Here is an 18,035-nt window from a genome sequence, read left to right as displayed (position 1 = left end):
AAATGAAGGATGATGGTACTGGCGCAGCCCGGCATGTAGAGTTTTGTAATGGGCCTTCGGAGCAATAGAATGCTTTAAAATAGCGGCTGACCTTATTGGGGTGCATATCCCAGTAATGTGCGGCGGGACACATATGTTGTGACGTTCTCTGGAAATTGTGAAGGCTCCTAAGCAGTTCATGACCTCTTATTGAAGCCATAGAAAAACATTTGCAATGGATATTATTCACTTTTCTTGGTGGATATTTGTGTGTGTGTGTGTGTAAGGACAGTATGGGGCCTAGTGGCCGTAATTAATAATTGAAGAGACAGGGCCAAATGAGGTGAGAAAGAGATCGGGGGGGAAAGGGGCGTGGCTGAGTCGGAGGGGGGATAAAAGGCGGCGCGGAGCAGGGCTCAGGGCTGCTGCGGGGATCCGAAGTTGGACCATCGTCGATGTCGTCATCAGGAAGTGGATCGTCCTCACCGTCTGGGAGCGGGTCGCCTTATTGTCTAGAAAGACTAAAGAAGATTATATATATCGTCGCCGTAGCTGTTACTTGGCCGGCTCCTATATAGTCAGCCAGCTATGTAGGTGACGCCGTGTCGCAGTTACAGAAAGTTACCCACTGTACATACTCAACTCGCGTCCGCCCGCTAGCATGCCATCGAGCCTGGCGGACCGGAATAGACAATAAATATACATACCTGGACAAGACCGTCTCTGAGTGCTACATTACACGTGTATGTGTATCCCCTTCACGAGGCTCCTTTTAATGGAAGGAGGCTCATGGAAAAAGCTCCCTCACTGCTGGGGGCGGTTGCTCTTTTATTACCAGCAGGAGGCAAAGGAATGACACAACGAGCAGAGAGGATCGTACGGCTGAAGCACAGCGAATGGGGAGCACAGGTGGTGCAAACCACACTTTTTTAGAGCGTTTCCCATAAACTCCTGCCGACCAGTGTTTACCATTGCATATTTTCATAAAGTGCACTGAGCATTGCACATGCACTGTGTTGATGCTCCTGCTACCAAGTGGTGAATGACAGATGTGTATGGTGGAGTGATGCTATTTTGGGAAGCACACCGCACTATTATTTCAGCAACCTGTGTTTGATTCCTGACCATGCACATTATGGGCATGGCTAATTGGCATCTGTATCTAAACTGAGCCTTCTCTAAGTTGACTTGGCCTAAAGGTAGCGGTGCAATTTAAATGAGGTTCATCGTAATCTTTTAAGACGAGGCTTCATTCTGGCCAGGTCATGTTGCCATTTGGAATTTGCTACAAAAGGACAGCTAGGAGTGTACTGCACGTGGAAAATTTTGGCATAATTAAAGGTAATGCGAAAAATGACACGACGGGGGATTTTTTATTATTTAAGTGTGCATGACTTCAGTGAACTCTTCCAATCTTAATTGCGGTGTAAGTGTTCTTTGGCAGCGTTGTCACCAACACACGCACTTTTGTTCGACGTGAATAACCTGTCATCGTGATCTCGATGCTTACTTGCGGGAAAGCGTTGCTTGCCTGAGATTCTTTGGTGGTGGTTGGCTGGGTGTACACCCACTGTGCGGTGTGCACGTTGTTCACGGCAGGGTACTGCCCGAGCCAGCACGTAATTACGAGCACACATCTCTCCATTCTGTGCACGCAATTTTCTGCTTTGCTCCAAGTTCTTGGTCAGTGTCTTATATATTTCTGAACTGTGTATCATTGCAGGTAATATACACTGATTAAAAAAACACATCTTCCTTCATGCTTCTTGTTATCAAGTTTGGCATTCCAAAGTGCTCCAACCTGCTCTCACCTGCATCTATTTCATAATTTTGATCTCAGTGACTCAGTGGTATACATATTCTCTAGATTTCACCAGTTCTTTGCCTCCTAACCGATGCATCCCATTGTTAATCCAACTTGTTGTATGTGACTTTTGCTTTGCGCATATTTACCAGCTATAAGCCCTACTTTGCTGCCTGATTTTAAATCGTATATCCGTTAGTTCACTTCCAATAAATCTTTCCGAGTAAGCCTCTCCGTGGCCATGGCTTTAACCCTCGGCGTTATCCGGGTGTGCCAGCTGCACCTTCGTCCACATTTGCATATTTGTAATTTTCACTCTCAGCTGTTGTCCTTGCCCCCCAGTCACGTCTGCTGCAAATAGCGCCTTCAGTCGGCTGTCTCCATTGGTGCTCTGTAATTTTGTTCTTCAACAAAGTCTTTTCAATGTGTTTGAAAGTGCATGGGTGCAGGGAGTGGGGCTGTGCACAATCTGCTGATTGAAATCGTTGTGATGTAAAAAACCTTTGAGACTATGAAGTAACTTACATTAATCCAGTGCCTTTTCACCTGGGGTGCACCCACCCCCTGGGGGTGCAAGATGCCCTTTCTGGGGATGCGAGACATGGCCAGATTTTTTTTTTGAATGTAAATAATCAAACACAAATTAAGCATGGGCACGTAAGTACAACTACTTTGTTTCATGAAACCTATGCATTTTTTTTACATAAAAATGTACGATTGAGAACCAAAGGGGTGCAAGGGTGCAGTAAAGGTTAAGAACCACTGCAATCACATAACTGTAGAGCATCACGCGTGATTGTATTTGCAAATAATTGTGCGTACGTAATTTGTCCGGTGGCAATGGGTTATTAGAACATCACAAATCACAATTGGAAGGTAATGAGTTCAAATTGTAGCTGGGGATCAACGTGGCTCCACATCCCTCCTGCAGCTGACAAACTAGCGCTGGTGTAATGTGTGTGCGGTCAACAATGCTTGTTTCTTTCAAGATATTGGCCCCTGTCATGGAAATGGACAGCTTTTTGCCAATGGCTCAGGGCGGTGTTAATTTAGTCGGATTTTTGTTTACTTGAGTCGTTATTCAAGTCCCCTAAAGCAGTCGAAGCTGTCCACTGTTAGTTAATCAATGTTGGTGTGAGGGGCATGCAATCCGCCACCCCCCCCCCCTTCCAATATTAACAGGTCAGCCAATCGGTGAACTCGGTAAATCGGTATATATCCTTATAAATCCAATGATCAGTTTTGGTCGTCCTCAGTATGTGCATTATCTCGGTCTGCGTGTTCATCAGGCAGACTCGTTAATTCTGTCGGGTCATGGGCAGTCACCTTTGGTATTTGGTGGGTGTAGTCATCGTCACACTTGATCATTTTCATCCACTCAGTCGTGAATTATTAAAATGAAAAACACTTTGTTGACAAATATTTTCGTTATCAAAAATAAACATGGATTTGGTGTAACTAAATCGAGATGAAAACCACGCAACGCTCGTTTCCAAAGGGAGAAACTTCTGATTGGACAGACTGTGGCCTTGAAGATCGAGAGGTCATCGTGGCCATGGCCTTCGATGCCACTGCTCCGTTCCTTCTCCCAAAACCCACAACTGTTGTACTGCTGAGAACGCGACCTCTATGGCCCAATCTTAGAGTATCCCAGAATCTAGGTTCAGGTATTCCCATTGGTCACTGACTTCTGGATGCCACTCCAGTTCTTGTCTTGATAACCTGCCTTCCTTCTTCCACCCTGCACATGTGCCCTAACCATCACAATCTCCTCTTTCTGATTACAATTGTAATGTTCTTCATTCTATCTGAGAATTGTTATTGCCTCATTGAAATAGATAGCAATACCCATTCAGGAATACTTGTTTTTTTCTTAGAATTCATTTCACTGCCAATGCAGGCAATAACCATGCTATAATTATTTCTGTAGAGATACCCACTTTTGAGTTGATGCAATGCCAATAGCTGTGGCATTGCTATTGGATGCATCGTGGTCTCGTGTTGGGTGGGAGTGCCTGTGTATTCAGAATGTTGGCATCTCCATCCAGTGGATTTCTTTATTTTTCATTACTTGTGTGTGGCTATGGTGTTGCAAGGCCCTAATGAGAATTTCCATTGCCAGCCATACCACATGTACTCAGGATGTGCTTGACAAATTTTATATCCATCTGGAAAGTCTGAAAATCAGGCCTACCAATCAGAAGTGAAATTCAAGACAATCCAAACAAATTATTTTTCCGCCAAAAATTGTTTCACGTGGTATCCAGTGATTTCTTTTTTGTCCGAAGACGAAATACATATTTAATACTTTCTACATAAATAAATCGTGTTTTTTTTTTTCATCCAAAACCCATGCACTATGCATGTAACAGTGCATCGATTTAAAGTGATTTTTATTCTATCAATGAATATTTTGGGGTGTGCATTTAAAATCCATTAAGGTCTGTGTAAATTATATAATAATGTTACATTTAGGGTATTTACCAAAGAAAATTGTACAATCGAGATGTAAATAGCAAGTATTATAAACACAAGACCAAAACATAACGGTGACAATTCATCAAATTATTGGGGGTTTGGGGGTGGTAGGTGAATTGTTATGTGCCTGATTAAGGGTGGCAGCAGTGGTTAGCCGCATTGCGCCATGAACCAGGCAACCTGAGTTTGATTCCTGACCGAGCATTGACGAATATTACCTAGATCTGGTCCTGTGTGCCTCCTTCAACAAACCGGCACTGACCATCATAGAGAAGTGTGGAAAGACAATCTCCAGTGTGGAGGCCTTCATGTAATGATCATACCCTTGAGTTCTGCCTCGTGCGTTGCCAGTGATGGGAGGGTGGATATTGGGTTGGTGGACTGTAGCCAGTGGGTTTCTTTTCATCGGTGTGCCATGCAGTTAGGCCACAAAGCTCGTAGTTATTTTGGCTTTTTTAAAAATAATATTGTGAAATGTTTGTAAATATTGTGCATTGTTTTCTTCTGTTTTCAACTCTAGGGACCTCTCGGACAATCCACTCGCCAACATATCAAGCGCAACCTTCCTTGGATTTACAAGCCTGGCGTACATGTAAGTTGGCTGTGGAATTTTTTTCGCAGTATTTTAATTACACTTTTAAGTAGCGGCACAGACGAATAACACTTCACCAACACTTCCTACATTTAATAATACACTTAATATTAACTTCGCCGTCTACAAATATTGGCTGATTTCGATTTAAAGCTTTCGTGACTGCAGGGATTCATCTTCTTGGTTCTTTTGGTAAAGTCACGTATAATGGAAATAATAAAATAATGAAAATAAAACATAATAAAATATTTCTCACATGTTTTAGCTTTATTCTTTTATTATTTCCATTATACGTGACTTTACCGAAAGAACCAAGAAGATTGGCTGATTTGTTTTAGTATTCCTATTCAGCTGATTGAAGCATGTAAATATGCAAATCTGAATATGAGTTTAGTCTGAAATAAGAGTGGAGAATCGGGAACGGGAGCTGCGACGACAACTCTCGTCATGGGTACACGGTGAAGGAGAGAGACGAGACCGAGAGAGACGTACGAGAGAAAGACAGGAAGACAGACCTAAGCAGCGGGACATACAGGGGAACTGCAGGACACAAAGAGAGGGAGACGGGGGGGGGGGGACCGAGAGAGATGGACAAGAGTGCGACAGAGGGACATAGAGAAAGAGGTTTGGTTTCTGGGCATTAACTTTTCCTGGACCTCTGCTAGGTCATCTCTCCCTAACATATTTTACATAAAGATGATATATTGACAACAGCCCTTCTTTAGATCAGCGTTGTTATTTAAAAACTAGCCTTATGCCCGTCCTAGGACGGAATCTGTAATATTAAAGATGTACATTTATATTTTTTTGTGTGATTGTACATATTTTTAGGAATTGTTGCACGTAAATAAAATTTTCTTAACTTAAAAAATGAAATTAAGGACTTTGGAAGGTTTCTCAATATACGATATTTTGTGTGAATCTGGCGTCACCTGGTCCAACACCATGTGAGACTAGGCTCTAAGAAAAGCTGTCTTGGGTGTGGACCAATCAATTTAAAGGACAGTGCAACCATTATCAGAGTTTTTTTTTGCATTCCGACCGCAGGTATTGTGGTCAATGCAAACATGACTCCTTGTAAAAAGAAAGGTGTCAGTTTTGTTGCCAGATAGAAGGGTAAAAAAACAATTATCAGGTTTAATCTTAATTTGTAGCTTTCGTGACTGCAGGAATTACTCTTTGGTTCTTTCGGTAAAGTCACGTATAAAGATAAAATAATAAATTAAATAATGGTATGCTATTATTTAAATAATTGTATGCTATTATTTAATTTATTATTTTATCTTTATACGTGACTTTACCGAAAGAACCAAAAAGTAATTATCAGGTTTCCCTGCAGTTGACTACTCTTGATAAACACTTTGATCCGCTGAGGATTTATAGATCTAGACAGAGCCACGCACAACTGGCCGTGGGAAAATATGAGTTCATTGAGATAAATACCTACATTTTGAAAAGTATGACCCTGGGACTTGTTGATCGTCATCGCATATGCAGGAATTATCGGAATTTGTCGTTTTGATCAGAGTATTATTGTATCTTGTGTAAATTTAATGGCAGTGAATCTTGCACAAAACGATGTAATCAAACACTTAACTGCATTTCTCTGTTGTACTGTATTAATGGCAGTGATTGTTGCACAAAACTATGTCATAAAACACCTCACTTGATGTCACTGTAGCACTATTTAACTCCCCTTCAATTAGTTCAAAACCAGTGCTCTGCTACTTTATTTTCTTCTACTTTCGCTCGCTGGGGTTGTAATCAATTTGAATTCGATACAATATCTGAAATGTAGAAATGTTATCATAATTTAGAAGCAAAAATTAGACTTACCTTTTGCTTCAAGTGCTGAAAAAATCAATAAAGACACCAAAAACACATTGGTGCTGCGAATAATGATTTATTTGATTAACTTTTTCAATAAAGAAACGTCAAATTTAAAGCGAATTTGCGTACAAATATTTATTTCCGCTCGACCTTCTTCTGTGGGAGTGTAAAAATCCACCCGCTCATGAATTAATGACGGGAGGGGGGGGGGGGGGGCTGTTTTGCAGTGACGTCACGTATGGATGTAGCAGTGTGCTGCGTATATTTATTTTTTACCGTCACTTTCTGTAAAGAAACGTAATTTGAAGCGACTTTCCGTAATAAATTATTAAAGTCAGCTCATCCTTCCTCTGCGTTAGTGTAAAAGTTCACCCACTCATGAATATTAATGAGGGGGAGGTGGGTCTCATGTAGTGACATCACGCGGGGGGGTGGGCCTCATGTGGAGTGACGTCACGTGCGGAACACGCACATTCTTGGCTTATTATAGTAGTAATATATAATTTTCCAATGTTTCCAATAAAGGGAGTCATTACCCCAAAGGTTAACAGTACTTTTTACCATTTCTCTGAATCGCACCTATCTTATTCCTTGGGTCTTTCGGTAAAGCCACGTAGATAGAAAAAATAATAAAAATATCGCGACGTTTCGATCGCAAAACAAGCAATCGTCATCAGGTGAAAAAATAGCGGGAGAGCTTCTGAGGCAGGATGTTATAAAGGTTTGAGATGGGTGTAGCCCAAATGTGATAAGGGGAGTGGGCGGGGCTAGTGATAAAATTTGCATGTCAATGTAAGATCGGGTAAATCGGAGAGCCACCTCGACGACGACTAAGCTGCGGAGGTGGCCATTGTATTGTGAGAGATTAGCATGTCAGTGGAAGATCGTAGAGCCACTGCCACATCGAGGAAAACGAGCAACGGTGGCTGTGTTAGCGAGACATTTAACCTGTTAATGTAACACCAGAGAGTCGAAAATAACTACTAACATCGGCAGGTAGGATAGAAACATCACAGCCAGTTGTGATTTTAAACTGGTTAATAACATCCTTCCAATGATTGCTCAGTTTGTACCCATCTTCTCGGTTTAAATTGTGTCTCTGTTTAAATATCTGGATGGCTTCATGAACGAATCTTTGCTGATAGTCAGTGGGTTTGCAGAGTACCTTAGTCTTGGAAAAATAAATTTTGCGTGTGCCCACAGCGTTAAAACATTGATCAGCCACGGCTGAGGTATTGGTCCTACCGTGTTTCAGATCTGCCTTGTGTTCACGAAAACGTTCCGAGACATGTCGCTTAGTTTCCCCAATGTAACTGCTGCCGCAGACACAGCTTAGCTTGTAGACGCCGGGGTATTGCGTGTCAGGGATCACATCCTTCACAGATGGGATCAGATCACAATTTTTTGTACTGTGTTGAACCGAACCTGGATCTTGTGTTTGCTCATGATTTTGGAAATCTTTTTAGTGACCCCTGCTATGTATGGCAAGGTGATGGTTTTGATTGGGTCCTCAAATGGTTATTTCCCAACGTTTGGGGTGATAGCCTTATGGATTGTGTAGTCTGAATATCCATTCGTCTTGAGGGCTTGGTGTACGTGTTCCAACTCACTGGCTAGGTGGTGATGGTCGGACATACATCGAGCTCTATGGTGTACAGTTTTGATGAGGGAATTCTTCTAGGATGGATGGTGGTGGTAGTCAGGTTTTAGGTCGGCATCCGAATGGAATACTCTGTCTTTCCTGTAGACAGAGTGTCCCATTGAGCCATCTGGTCTCTTTTCGATTAACACATCCAAGAATGGTAACTTGCCATCCTTTTCCACCTCCATGGTGAATTTGATGGCTGGGTGTATGGAATTGATGTGGTTGAATAATTGGCCCAGAGCTTGGTAGGCCATGTGGCCAGATGACGAACGTGTCATCTATGTACCTCTTCCACAAGGAAGGACGTAGGGTGGATGCCTGGATGGCATCTTTCTCAAGATTTTCCATGAAAACATTGGCTACAACTGGAGATAAAGGCGAACCCATTGGGGTACCTTCAACTTGTTTGTAGAATGTTCCATTCCAGGTGAAGTGAGTGTTGATTAGGCAGTGTCTAACCAGGGCTGGTACATCAGCATTCAGTCCTTGTTGGACCAGATCTTCAATGATTGCGAAGGTGTCAGGCACAGTAACTTTGGTAAACAAAGAAGCTACATCGAAACTGACGAGCAAATCACCTGGAGATAGTGAGAGGCCCTTAATTAGAGATACCAAGTGAGCTGAGTTAAGTACAGCTGAGGTGGTCTTACCAGTGAATGGTTGTAAGGTTTCAGACAGAAATCGGGTCAGTTTGTAGGTGGGTGAGTCAATGGTGGAGACAATAGGATGAAGTGATGTACCTTCTTTATTGATTTTTGGTAAGCCATACAATCTGGGTGGTCTAGCAGCAGAGGGTTTTAAAGAAAGCCGCTTGGTTGGTTCGATTAAAAATGTCGAATCAGTGATGATGTTAGTTTTCGTAACCAGGCGGTTGGTGGGATCTCTATTGATTTTGGTATAGCTACCATCATTAAGTAGGTCCTGAATTTTGTTACTCTATGGGTTTTGTCCATGATGACGGTGGCATTGCCCTTGTCCGCTGAGAGGATGACTATGTCATCTCTTTTTTTTAGTTGATTAACCTCAAAGCGCTCATCCTTACTGATGTTGCTAATAGGTGTCTTAGCGTTTTTGAGGATTGCAGCGATATCCGATCTTGCCACGTCTGCAGGAATGTATCCCAAACCCACATATCTTACTTATATATTCAGCCATGTGGAATTTGAAGGCAGACAGTCCTTGGAAATATATTCATTTCAACAAACTGGCACGTTTCTCTAATCTCCCACTGTTTTTCTGTGTATCCATCTGACAATCTGTCTCCCTCTGTCTGTCCTGTCTCTCTCAGTCCCCCTATGTGTCTGGCATTTTGAAATGAGTCTGGCTTGCCAGATTCGATAGTGCATTGCACATAACCATGACACCAACCACCCACATAGACACACACACCCACTTGCATGCAAACTGTATATCGAATATGAAGCAGATTGAAAGGGTATGGTGTTGATACGTGGTGGCTTTTGTTCAGCGAGCTGCCTCATCTCGTCGAATGCCCTGGAGGGAACAAGGCTTGGAAGAGGATATATGTCAACCACAGCAGGATTTGCCAAGATCAGCAGAATGCATGCAACGGTATGAGCGACGTGGGTGGGGTTGGGACTTGTCGGTCGAGAGCTGCATGTGGTGTCTGTTTTAATCACATTGTACCCCTGGCAAAGGTCTTAGTGTGATCAGCTCTCTCTTCACAATTTATAGTATGTTTATTACAAATCGTGTTTTTTTTTATACAGCAAATTCTCAAACCATTTTATTGCCGAGGGACCTGCATTCAAATGTTTTACCAATTCCTTAAAAACAAAATAGGTGAAACCTCACTCGCGTGAGAATATAACACTCACACGTCCACACTGGATGGGTTCACAAAGCCTCTTGCTGTACCAGTCTCCTGCTCCCTTGTAGCCCCGGTGGGTTTGAGAATCTCTTGTGACACGTGAAGACCTCTATGTTACACCAACACTGATTCTAAAAAGCGATTGCAATGCATGCATGGGTTTAAAAAAAAAATGATGCACGCAAGTACGTGTGTGTGTGTCTCGTTAACGTTCTACGTTCGTTGTCGATTCAACGTACATAAACAATTGGATGTCGTTAAGTGGCTCAAAATGCCTTTATAGAGAGCCACAGAGCTTTGGGGGTGATTTGGGGGTTGTCTCACCACGTGGCTGTCTCCCTGCTTGTCTGTGGTTCATCGCTCCTCCGAGCCGCTCTCTTGCTGTGCGGCAAATGCTGTGCGGCAGCCCGTTACAAGTTGAAATAATTATTTATACCAAGAGTAGGGGTCAGCCTGTCGTCTGGGCAGGGCGGTGTGACACATGAACACCTGACCCTCATCATCAACTCACCTGACCGTCAGCGAACACAATGTAGTGGGGTTCCTATTGAGATTCAACCAGCTTCCCCGATGGTGTGCACTTAGCAATTGATCCTTATGGCGGTACCCCAGAGTAACAAGTAATACTAAATGGCCGAGGTCAATAAATATTTTATTTCTGGCACACAATTTTTTCCAAGGGTGTACTTAACTCCACGACTGGGGCACCAATCAATCTGAAATCAGTGCTACTTCGCGATGTCGAAACGCAGCGAGGACGATGGCGCTGAAACCCTGAACGCTCGTACGCACCATAGTGGTGCATCGTGTCCAGCTCGTCGAGATGAGTCGATGGCCGCATCGCTGACCATCAACAGACTAATAATGATTGCATCACGGACATTATGGCGGTACCCCGGGGTACTGTGGAACCTCGGGGTACCGCCATAAGTATTCTTTGGGTTTTTTGGTAAAGGGCTACCACGTGAAAATTAGGATGTTAATGGGACATGCTAATCTCTCTTTGATTGGTGGAAAACCAACCACCGTCGGGTTGGTTGCCCACCACTTGCATTGCCATTGGCTGCTGACATTTGGGCTACGCCCATTTCAAACCCTTGTAAACAGTTTGTCTTGGAAGCGAACCCCTCTTTTCCTGAAGACGACCGCTTGTGTTGCGATCGAAACGTCGTAGTTTTTTTGTTATTTTCTTTGAACCTATATACCTACGTGACTTTACCGAAAGACCCAAAGAATATGAATTCCTGCAGTCATGAAAGCTTTAAGTCAAGATTTATACCGCCATGAGGTTCAATTGTAAAGAAATGTAAACGCAACGCCGATTTTTTTTTTCCTTTTCCTTGTAAGGCAGTTTTCTTAGCAAGTATGTATTTTTGTTTGTAAAGCTTTTGTCACATGCAGGCTCATTGTAATTGGTAGAGTGGAAGCATTTTCAGGATTAATAAGCTGCATTTTTGGGTCAAAGGTCAATATTTCTCAATTGCAACGTGATTCATATAAGCTGCTTTCCATTATCTTTCAAATGACACCTCATTGAACTGAGATTGGTAGAGCCGTCTTGGAAGAGTTTCCCAGATAAAGATGCATACATACAAACATACAGATTACATAGATGCTTGTGATCGATCTTGTCTCAAGACACATTTGTATGACTTAAATCATGAGCCCAAAGTTTAAGAATACATGTACACCTTACGGGACTGTGTTGGAAGGTGTTCAACCGAATGTCGTACAAGCCTCGTGACTGCCACCTGGACAATAGAAACGCACACACATTAGGTTAATGTTTTGGGAAATGGCCCGTCTCATAGCATGCGAGGGCAAACAAAAATTGGCTGAGAAATATCTCGAGTCTATTTTAAAATGTGTATGGAGATGGATGATAATAATTGAGATTGATGAACGGTTTACCTGTTGGCAGACATTTGTGGGTAGCAAAGTGAATTTTGGCAGCTTGTCAAAATTAGTAAGTAATTTGTCATAATCCAGTCAACAATAATTTCAATTAATATTTGAACCTTATGGCGGGACCCCGGGGTCCCATAAAAGCCCCCGGCTCTCGCATAAACTGCGTTGCGACGTCATTTTATGTCTGTTGAAGGCAAATGACGCGGAAATCTATTCCTCTCGACGAGCTCTACACAATGTGCTAATCAAAGTTTCAAAATTTAGTTTATGGCTACGGCAATTTTGGCAACGACGGGTGCTTGGTGAAGAACGAGAGGATTGATTTCTGGTAGGTCGTGGCTTTTATGTGCGCGGTGGGATGGAGTTGCCAAAAATAAATAAATTCATTGTGATCTTGACTTCCGTTTATTCGGGACCCTGGGGTCCCGCCATAAGGTTCATTTCATGAATGTAAAAATGTACCTAATTTGGTGTATCCTGGCTTTGAGGGAATGTGTTTAAGTACTGCCTGTTGGGTGATTTGACATGCAGTGAGATACACAGAGCACCACACACACAGTGCACTACACGGTGTTCTGTGTAGGGCAAGATAGGGACACCACGGTGGCAAGATGTTAACTACCTCGCCTAATATACAGGAGGTTGTGGGTTCGGTCCCGACCCTGACACCTGTATTTTTTTTTGAGTTTGCATGTTCTCCCCTTGGTCGTGTATATTTTCTCCGGGGTTTCCCTCTACTTTAATCGACGTGTGTTTAGAACATTTGACTGCTATCGATTTCAACTTGATAAGCCACTTCATTGAGCTATCATTTGTGATAGCCAGCTTGGTAAAAGAGAAATAGTTTAGTTTTAGTTTAAATAAAAAGATCAGTTTTAGATAGGCCTATTGTAGTAATTGCAGTCTGAGGTCTGTGGCTGTCATTTTCTGGTGCATTTACTGACGTGGTGCGGCATTCTCCTGACCAAAGACATTCTAAAAGAGCATTTCTTAAACTCCCCGATATTGGGGCTGGGAAAATTGTTGACAGCTTTGTTAGATGAGACATTACCCCTCTTGCATGGTACATATTTTCATTACGACTCTCCATGATGTCATTCTGACCTCACCTTAGTAATGTGTTTTTGAAGCAATTAATTTATGAACTTCCAGAAGAAGGCCTTGTGGTTGGCAGGATGTGTAAAAAAACATTACAGTAAGTCCACTATTTATGCTGCTCCTATTCACATTGTTTCACTATAACGCCGCCAATGAATTGGGGAACGTAATTATATAAAAAATGCATTGATTCACTCCAACGTTGTTTTAAAAGATTTTAACAAAATAACTCAGTAGTTTGGGTGCTCAAGCCTCATGATGTAACTCCTCAACTTGCCTTCATCCCATACCAGGCCTCTAAATGCAATTTCTACCTCCATCTGTGGTGGCTACGGTGTATGGACATGTCATTTATTTAAACGTGTTATATAACACCTTTTTAGGTATCTTTCATTATCGCTTTCTGTGGGTTTGGTTTGTGAAATGTGTACGCGCGGCTAACCTATTTCTATCCAAAATTCGCTATATTCTGTTTGAATTCACCCATACGCGGCTACGCGGTGGTACACGAGACAACACTGTGTGTGTTACCGTGTGCGCTACTCGGCAGGCCGCTATCTCGTGCGATTCCGCTTTGCGCGCCCCTTTTCTTGGAACGCATCGCCAATGTTATTGTTACTTATTGTCTGACCAAAATAAATGACCCCCTGGGAACGAATCCTAAATTGAGATATGTTAAGTCAATGGGTTTAGATTTACATTGTATCGTCTGATGTCTCGCTTTTTTCAGGGACACATACCGATTGTGCTTGTGTGTATTTTTGCTTCATATGGGGGACAGATATATGAAGGAAATGTATTGTCCGCTTCTCCGTGGTGTTTTTGAAAGGTTGTTTCCTTTATTTTCGCTACTAGTTTGGAATTATTGTAATACTGCAAGATGAGCTAAAGCCTTCATGATTACACTGTGTGGCTCTGTGTTCAATCACTTGCAGAATCGAGTAACCACTGCCCAAAGGAGGCTGTTTGTCACCCAGATGGTCCAGGCCTCTTTAAGTGTGACTGCAAGGACACCCATCATGGATACAAGTGCGTTAGAGAGGTAATTCTGCTTCATCAAATGAGGCATAATTTGATTTGTGTACAAGGTGGGGCCATATTTCGGAGGAGGCGTATAACCTGCGGTGTGCCACTGAGCGAGCCTTGATGTTTTAAGTTTGAATTCCTGTCACGGCTATACATGATCGAACCATGTTCATAAGTTAAAGAGTGATGGTTTCAACCAAATCACCATTGACCGTACAAAACAAATTTTAGTTTTTTTTTTACCTATTTTCATCTATTCCGACATTGAAGAATCAACTTTATAAAAGTATCAAATTTCTGACGTGTGGGAAAACCGCCCTTCAGATAGCACCAAGAAGTCGTCACGTGACGTTAGGCTGCAGAGGGAGCCCTGTGATCGGGTTTCCTGACGTGGCGTGAGTGCTCTGGCTCGAGGAACAACCCGCCCGGCGCATTTTCCGTCAGCGGTTGTGAGATGAAATTTGCATGAATGACTGTCTCGCACTAAACATTGTTCTTATTGGGATTATTATTGTATATTTGCCCCTTGACAATACTCTTCTTTGAAAAACAAAAGTATAACTTTGTAAAAAAAATAACAAGTGAGGGAAGCAATTCGGCATCAAAATAAATGGGATGAAAACACTGTAAACTGAAGTGTTTTTTGTTTACTTTTACGGTTGTTGTTTGACCAAAGTGTCTGCTTTTGTAACTTTATAATAGCTTGCCTTACCCTTTAACATTTGCCTCCTTCTCTGTGTCTTCCGCAGGGATTCTTCCCGATGGCGCTGTTCTTCGGCCTGCTTACAGCAGTGACCTTTTTGCTCTCAGCTTTTCTGTGGGCCACTCAGCGGAGAAAGGCAAAAACCCTTTAGTGGCCTGATTTGCACATTCCATGTGCAAGCTTTTGCCACCGCTGGCAATGGGTCTGCTAAATGGTGTTGTCAAATGCAGCGCTTGACAGAGTGCCATGTGTTCGCATCCATTAACGCACTCGGCACTTTTTCGAGGCCACCGTTGAGTTGTAAATTATTTGTTGGGTTTAATTAATGTGTTGAGTGAGCTTCGTGTGTACAGTTGAATTGACTTTTGTGCCAAGTGTGGTTGGAGTTCACCTTTTAATTCAGGTTTGGTCTCAGGGTTTGTAGGTCTCAGAGATCACGGAGTGCTTAGGACACCCACTGCCTTGAATGAGGTGGCCTGTAGATGGCAGTAGAACCAGAAGGTTATGAACCTCTGAATAAATTGATGATTGTCATTTCCTCCTATATGTACACTTTTTCGGTGACTATGGTTTGCTTCAAAACACACAATTAAATAATGAATTGGACAAACGTTCAAACGGGGCACTCCTGAAATACTCGGTGAATTTTTGGTCGATATATCAGATTGTGTGCGTGTGTATGTTGACTTCTTTCGCACCGTACTTAGCTAACCGTGCTAATGGGAGATGCGAGGTTTCGTGTATGCTTTCAGATCTGGGGTGGCAGTGTGTGCGGCCGTAAACAATTAATAAGATGTTTCTGTTGTAATGATTAGCACACTGGACTTGCAATATAGAGATCCGACACCTTGATTCGATCTTTCGGCTTAGCAGTTGAAAGTATTTTCTTAAACACGTTTCCTAAATCCCTTCCCTCCCCGGCTTCTGTCCACCCAGCGGGATACCACAGTTAGCTGTCCTCTTTGGTTCTTTCAGTAAAGTCACATAGGTATAAAATAAAATAAATTAAATCATGACGTTTCGGGCGCATCACAAGCGTCCGTCATGAGGTGGGACAACCACAGCAAGAAACAATTACTGTGGTTGTCCCACCTGATGATGGACGCTTGTCGTGATTTATTTTATTTTATACCTACGTGACTTTACCGAAAGAACCAAAGAGTGTATGAATCCCTGCAGTCACGAAAATTTCAAATCTAGATCACAGTTAGCTGATTGGCAGGTAACGTGTGGCAGGGCAAAGGTTGGTGTGCTTCCCACCTCTTCCAAAATGTTTGACCAGCGTGGAAGAGGAGGTGAAATTACCACCTCGAAGTGGCTCCCTCCAGTCGATGCCCTTCTGCCAGCAGTGGCGTAAGCAAGTAATTTCAGGGCTGCACCTTTACCATTTTTATCTGAATAATGCTTGATAACTGGCCACACGTTTTTTTATTGCAATTTTATATTCTTGTAGAGCACTGATGTATCAATGCACCTATCACTGTTTATACTGCACACCGCTGTAGTGTAGTATACGTGGTTGAAGACATCAGCTCTGAACCGTTAACAATTTTATTGACTACTCAACCACTATGTAATGTCTACATTCCGTTTGTAGGCGATTCATAAACTGTGTTGTGATCAGTTTCTCGTTTGTCCTTGAAGCGTGTGTGTGTGTTTTTGGGTTAAAGGAATTGGAGATAAATGCCACGACATCTCACGACAATTGTCCTAAAAACACAACAATAACAATACCACGATATCACAAGGACAAAAAAAGGGGGAAAGTATTTTTCTTCGGAAGGGAAAAAACACTTGAATGACATCGCCGACGACGCATGGATGAACGACGACCGGCGTACGAACAACCAGGGGCTCAGCAGCCACAATCAGAGTATTTATACTGGAGGAATCCGATGAGCTATGAAGCTTTTTTCCCCATCGCCCATAGTCCGGCAGCACGACAAAATGAAGCGGCTGACCCTATCCACCGTGTAAGCACTCCACCAAATCGCCACTGTCCGTCCCCAGTGACCGCCAAACTTGCGACGTCGTTCCGTTAAACTCTGGTGAACTGCTTTCATGTGTCCCGGTAGCAGTGGAGATGGGGTCCCCCCGGATGGCTGCCCTGGGCATCATTACGATTGGCACTGCAACATAACCTAGGCAAGCCACAGGGACAAGGTGCGACACCGGTAGTAATGCAGAGGCCTGTAGAAAGGCAAGAGGTGGATGATATTGGTCGCGAAAGCCTACGTGTTAAACTTTAACTATGTATACTTTTTGGTTCTTTCGGTAAAGTCACGTGGAAAAATAATAGATAATGACGTTTCAATCGCCACACAAGCGAGCGTCCTCAGGTGGGATAGAGAAACAGACTGCTCAAACAAGTCCTTGTATATACTCTTTGGTTCTTTATTATGTTCACAGCAAAGGTCCCCATTGTTGTGAACATTCAGGGTTTGGTTCGATCTGCAACGCTTGTCCACCGGCCTTCGGTTTGCAGTCCAGGAGCACGCGAATTCCTTTATCTCTGCAAAAAACAACATTCGCCATTCGCCACTAAGTGGCGGTGACGTCACCTATGACGCCTGTGCCAGGTGCACCTTGAGGCCACGTGAAGTGTCGAACGCCCGCTGGCAGGAGGTAACGGGGCAGACCCAGGTGCCACGGGTCGACTGACTGAGCTGACACACACAAGCATACACACGGCAAAGTCTCCGACGTGTGTTAATGTTTTGTCATGCTCCTGCGGAACTGCATGGAGAGAGGGGTGGGGGGACGTGATGGGAGTTTGAATTAACATGCTGAATACTGAGACAAATTGTGTTATTGAAAATTCTGTACGCAAGCCATAGGTTTCAATGGAAAATGCTGCTTGGCTGACCATGCCACAATGGGCTGGCTCCATGCCACCTGGCCTTCCCCATGCTCACTGCTCGAAATCTTCAGAGTCCAGGCTCGGAAACCATAGGGACATCACTGAGCTCTCAGGTAAACCACTGCATCACCGCTCCTCCGGTCATCGTCACAGCGGCTTTTGGCGAACCATCGAACGAAGACGATCACTGCATCGCACGCTTTCGGGCGCGCTTCTGCGGACCATCTGGAACACTCTTAAGGTGGATCATTAAAGACAATCTCGGATCATTAAAAAATAAT

General features: G+C 43.2%; 1 protein-coding gene across 1 annotated transcript in view; it reads left to right on the top strand.

Moving 5' to 3' along the window:
- Window positions 1–16,517, top strand: part of ATRAID (all-trans retinoic acid induced differentiation factor) — a 142,997-nt gene extending 126,480 nt beyond the window's left edge. The window contains exons 2-5 of the mRNA XM_061569381.1: window positions 4,782–4,853; window positions 9,797–9,900; window positions 14,101–14,207; window positions 14,941–16,517. Of these exons, the coding sequence (XP_061425365.1) occupies window positions 4,782–4,853; window positions 9,797–9,900; window positions 14,101–14,207; window positions 14,941–15,045 (388 nt within the window). The 3' untranslated portion in view covers window positions 15,046–16,517. The remainder of the gene's footprint in view (window positions 1–4,781; window positions 4,854–9,796; window positions 9,901–14,100; window positions 14,208–14,940) is intronic.
- Window positions 16,518–18,035: the final 1,518 nt, after the last annotated feature.

This window comes from Lethenteron reissneri, chromosome 43 (assembly GCF_015708825.2).
Source record: "Lethenteron reissneri isolate LAM-NWPU_2019-01 chromosome 43, ASM1570882v1, whole genome shotgun sequence".
In the NCBI taxonomy this organism is placed as follows: domain Eukaryota; kingdom Metazoa; phylum Chordata; class Hyperoartia; order Petromyzontiformes; family Petromyzontidae; genus Lethenteron; species Lethenteron reissneri.
The sequence above is the reverse complement of the archived record's forward strand: the minus strand, read 5'-3'. Positions and strand labels throughout refer to the sequence as shown.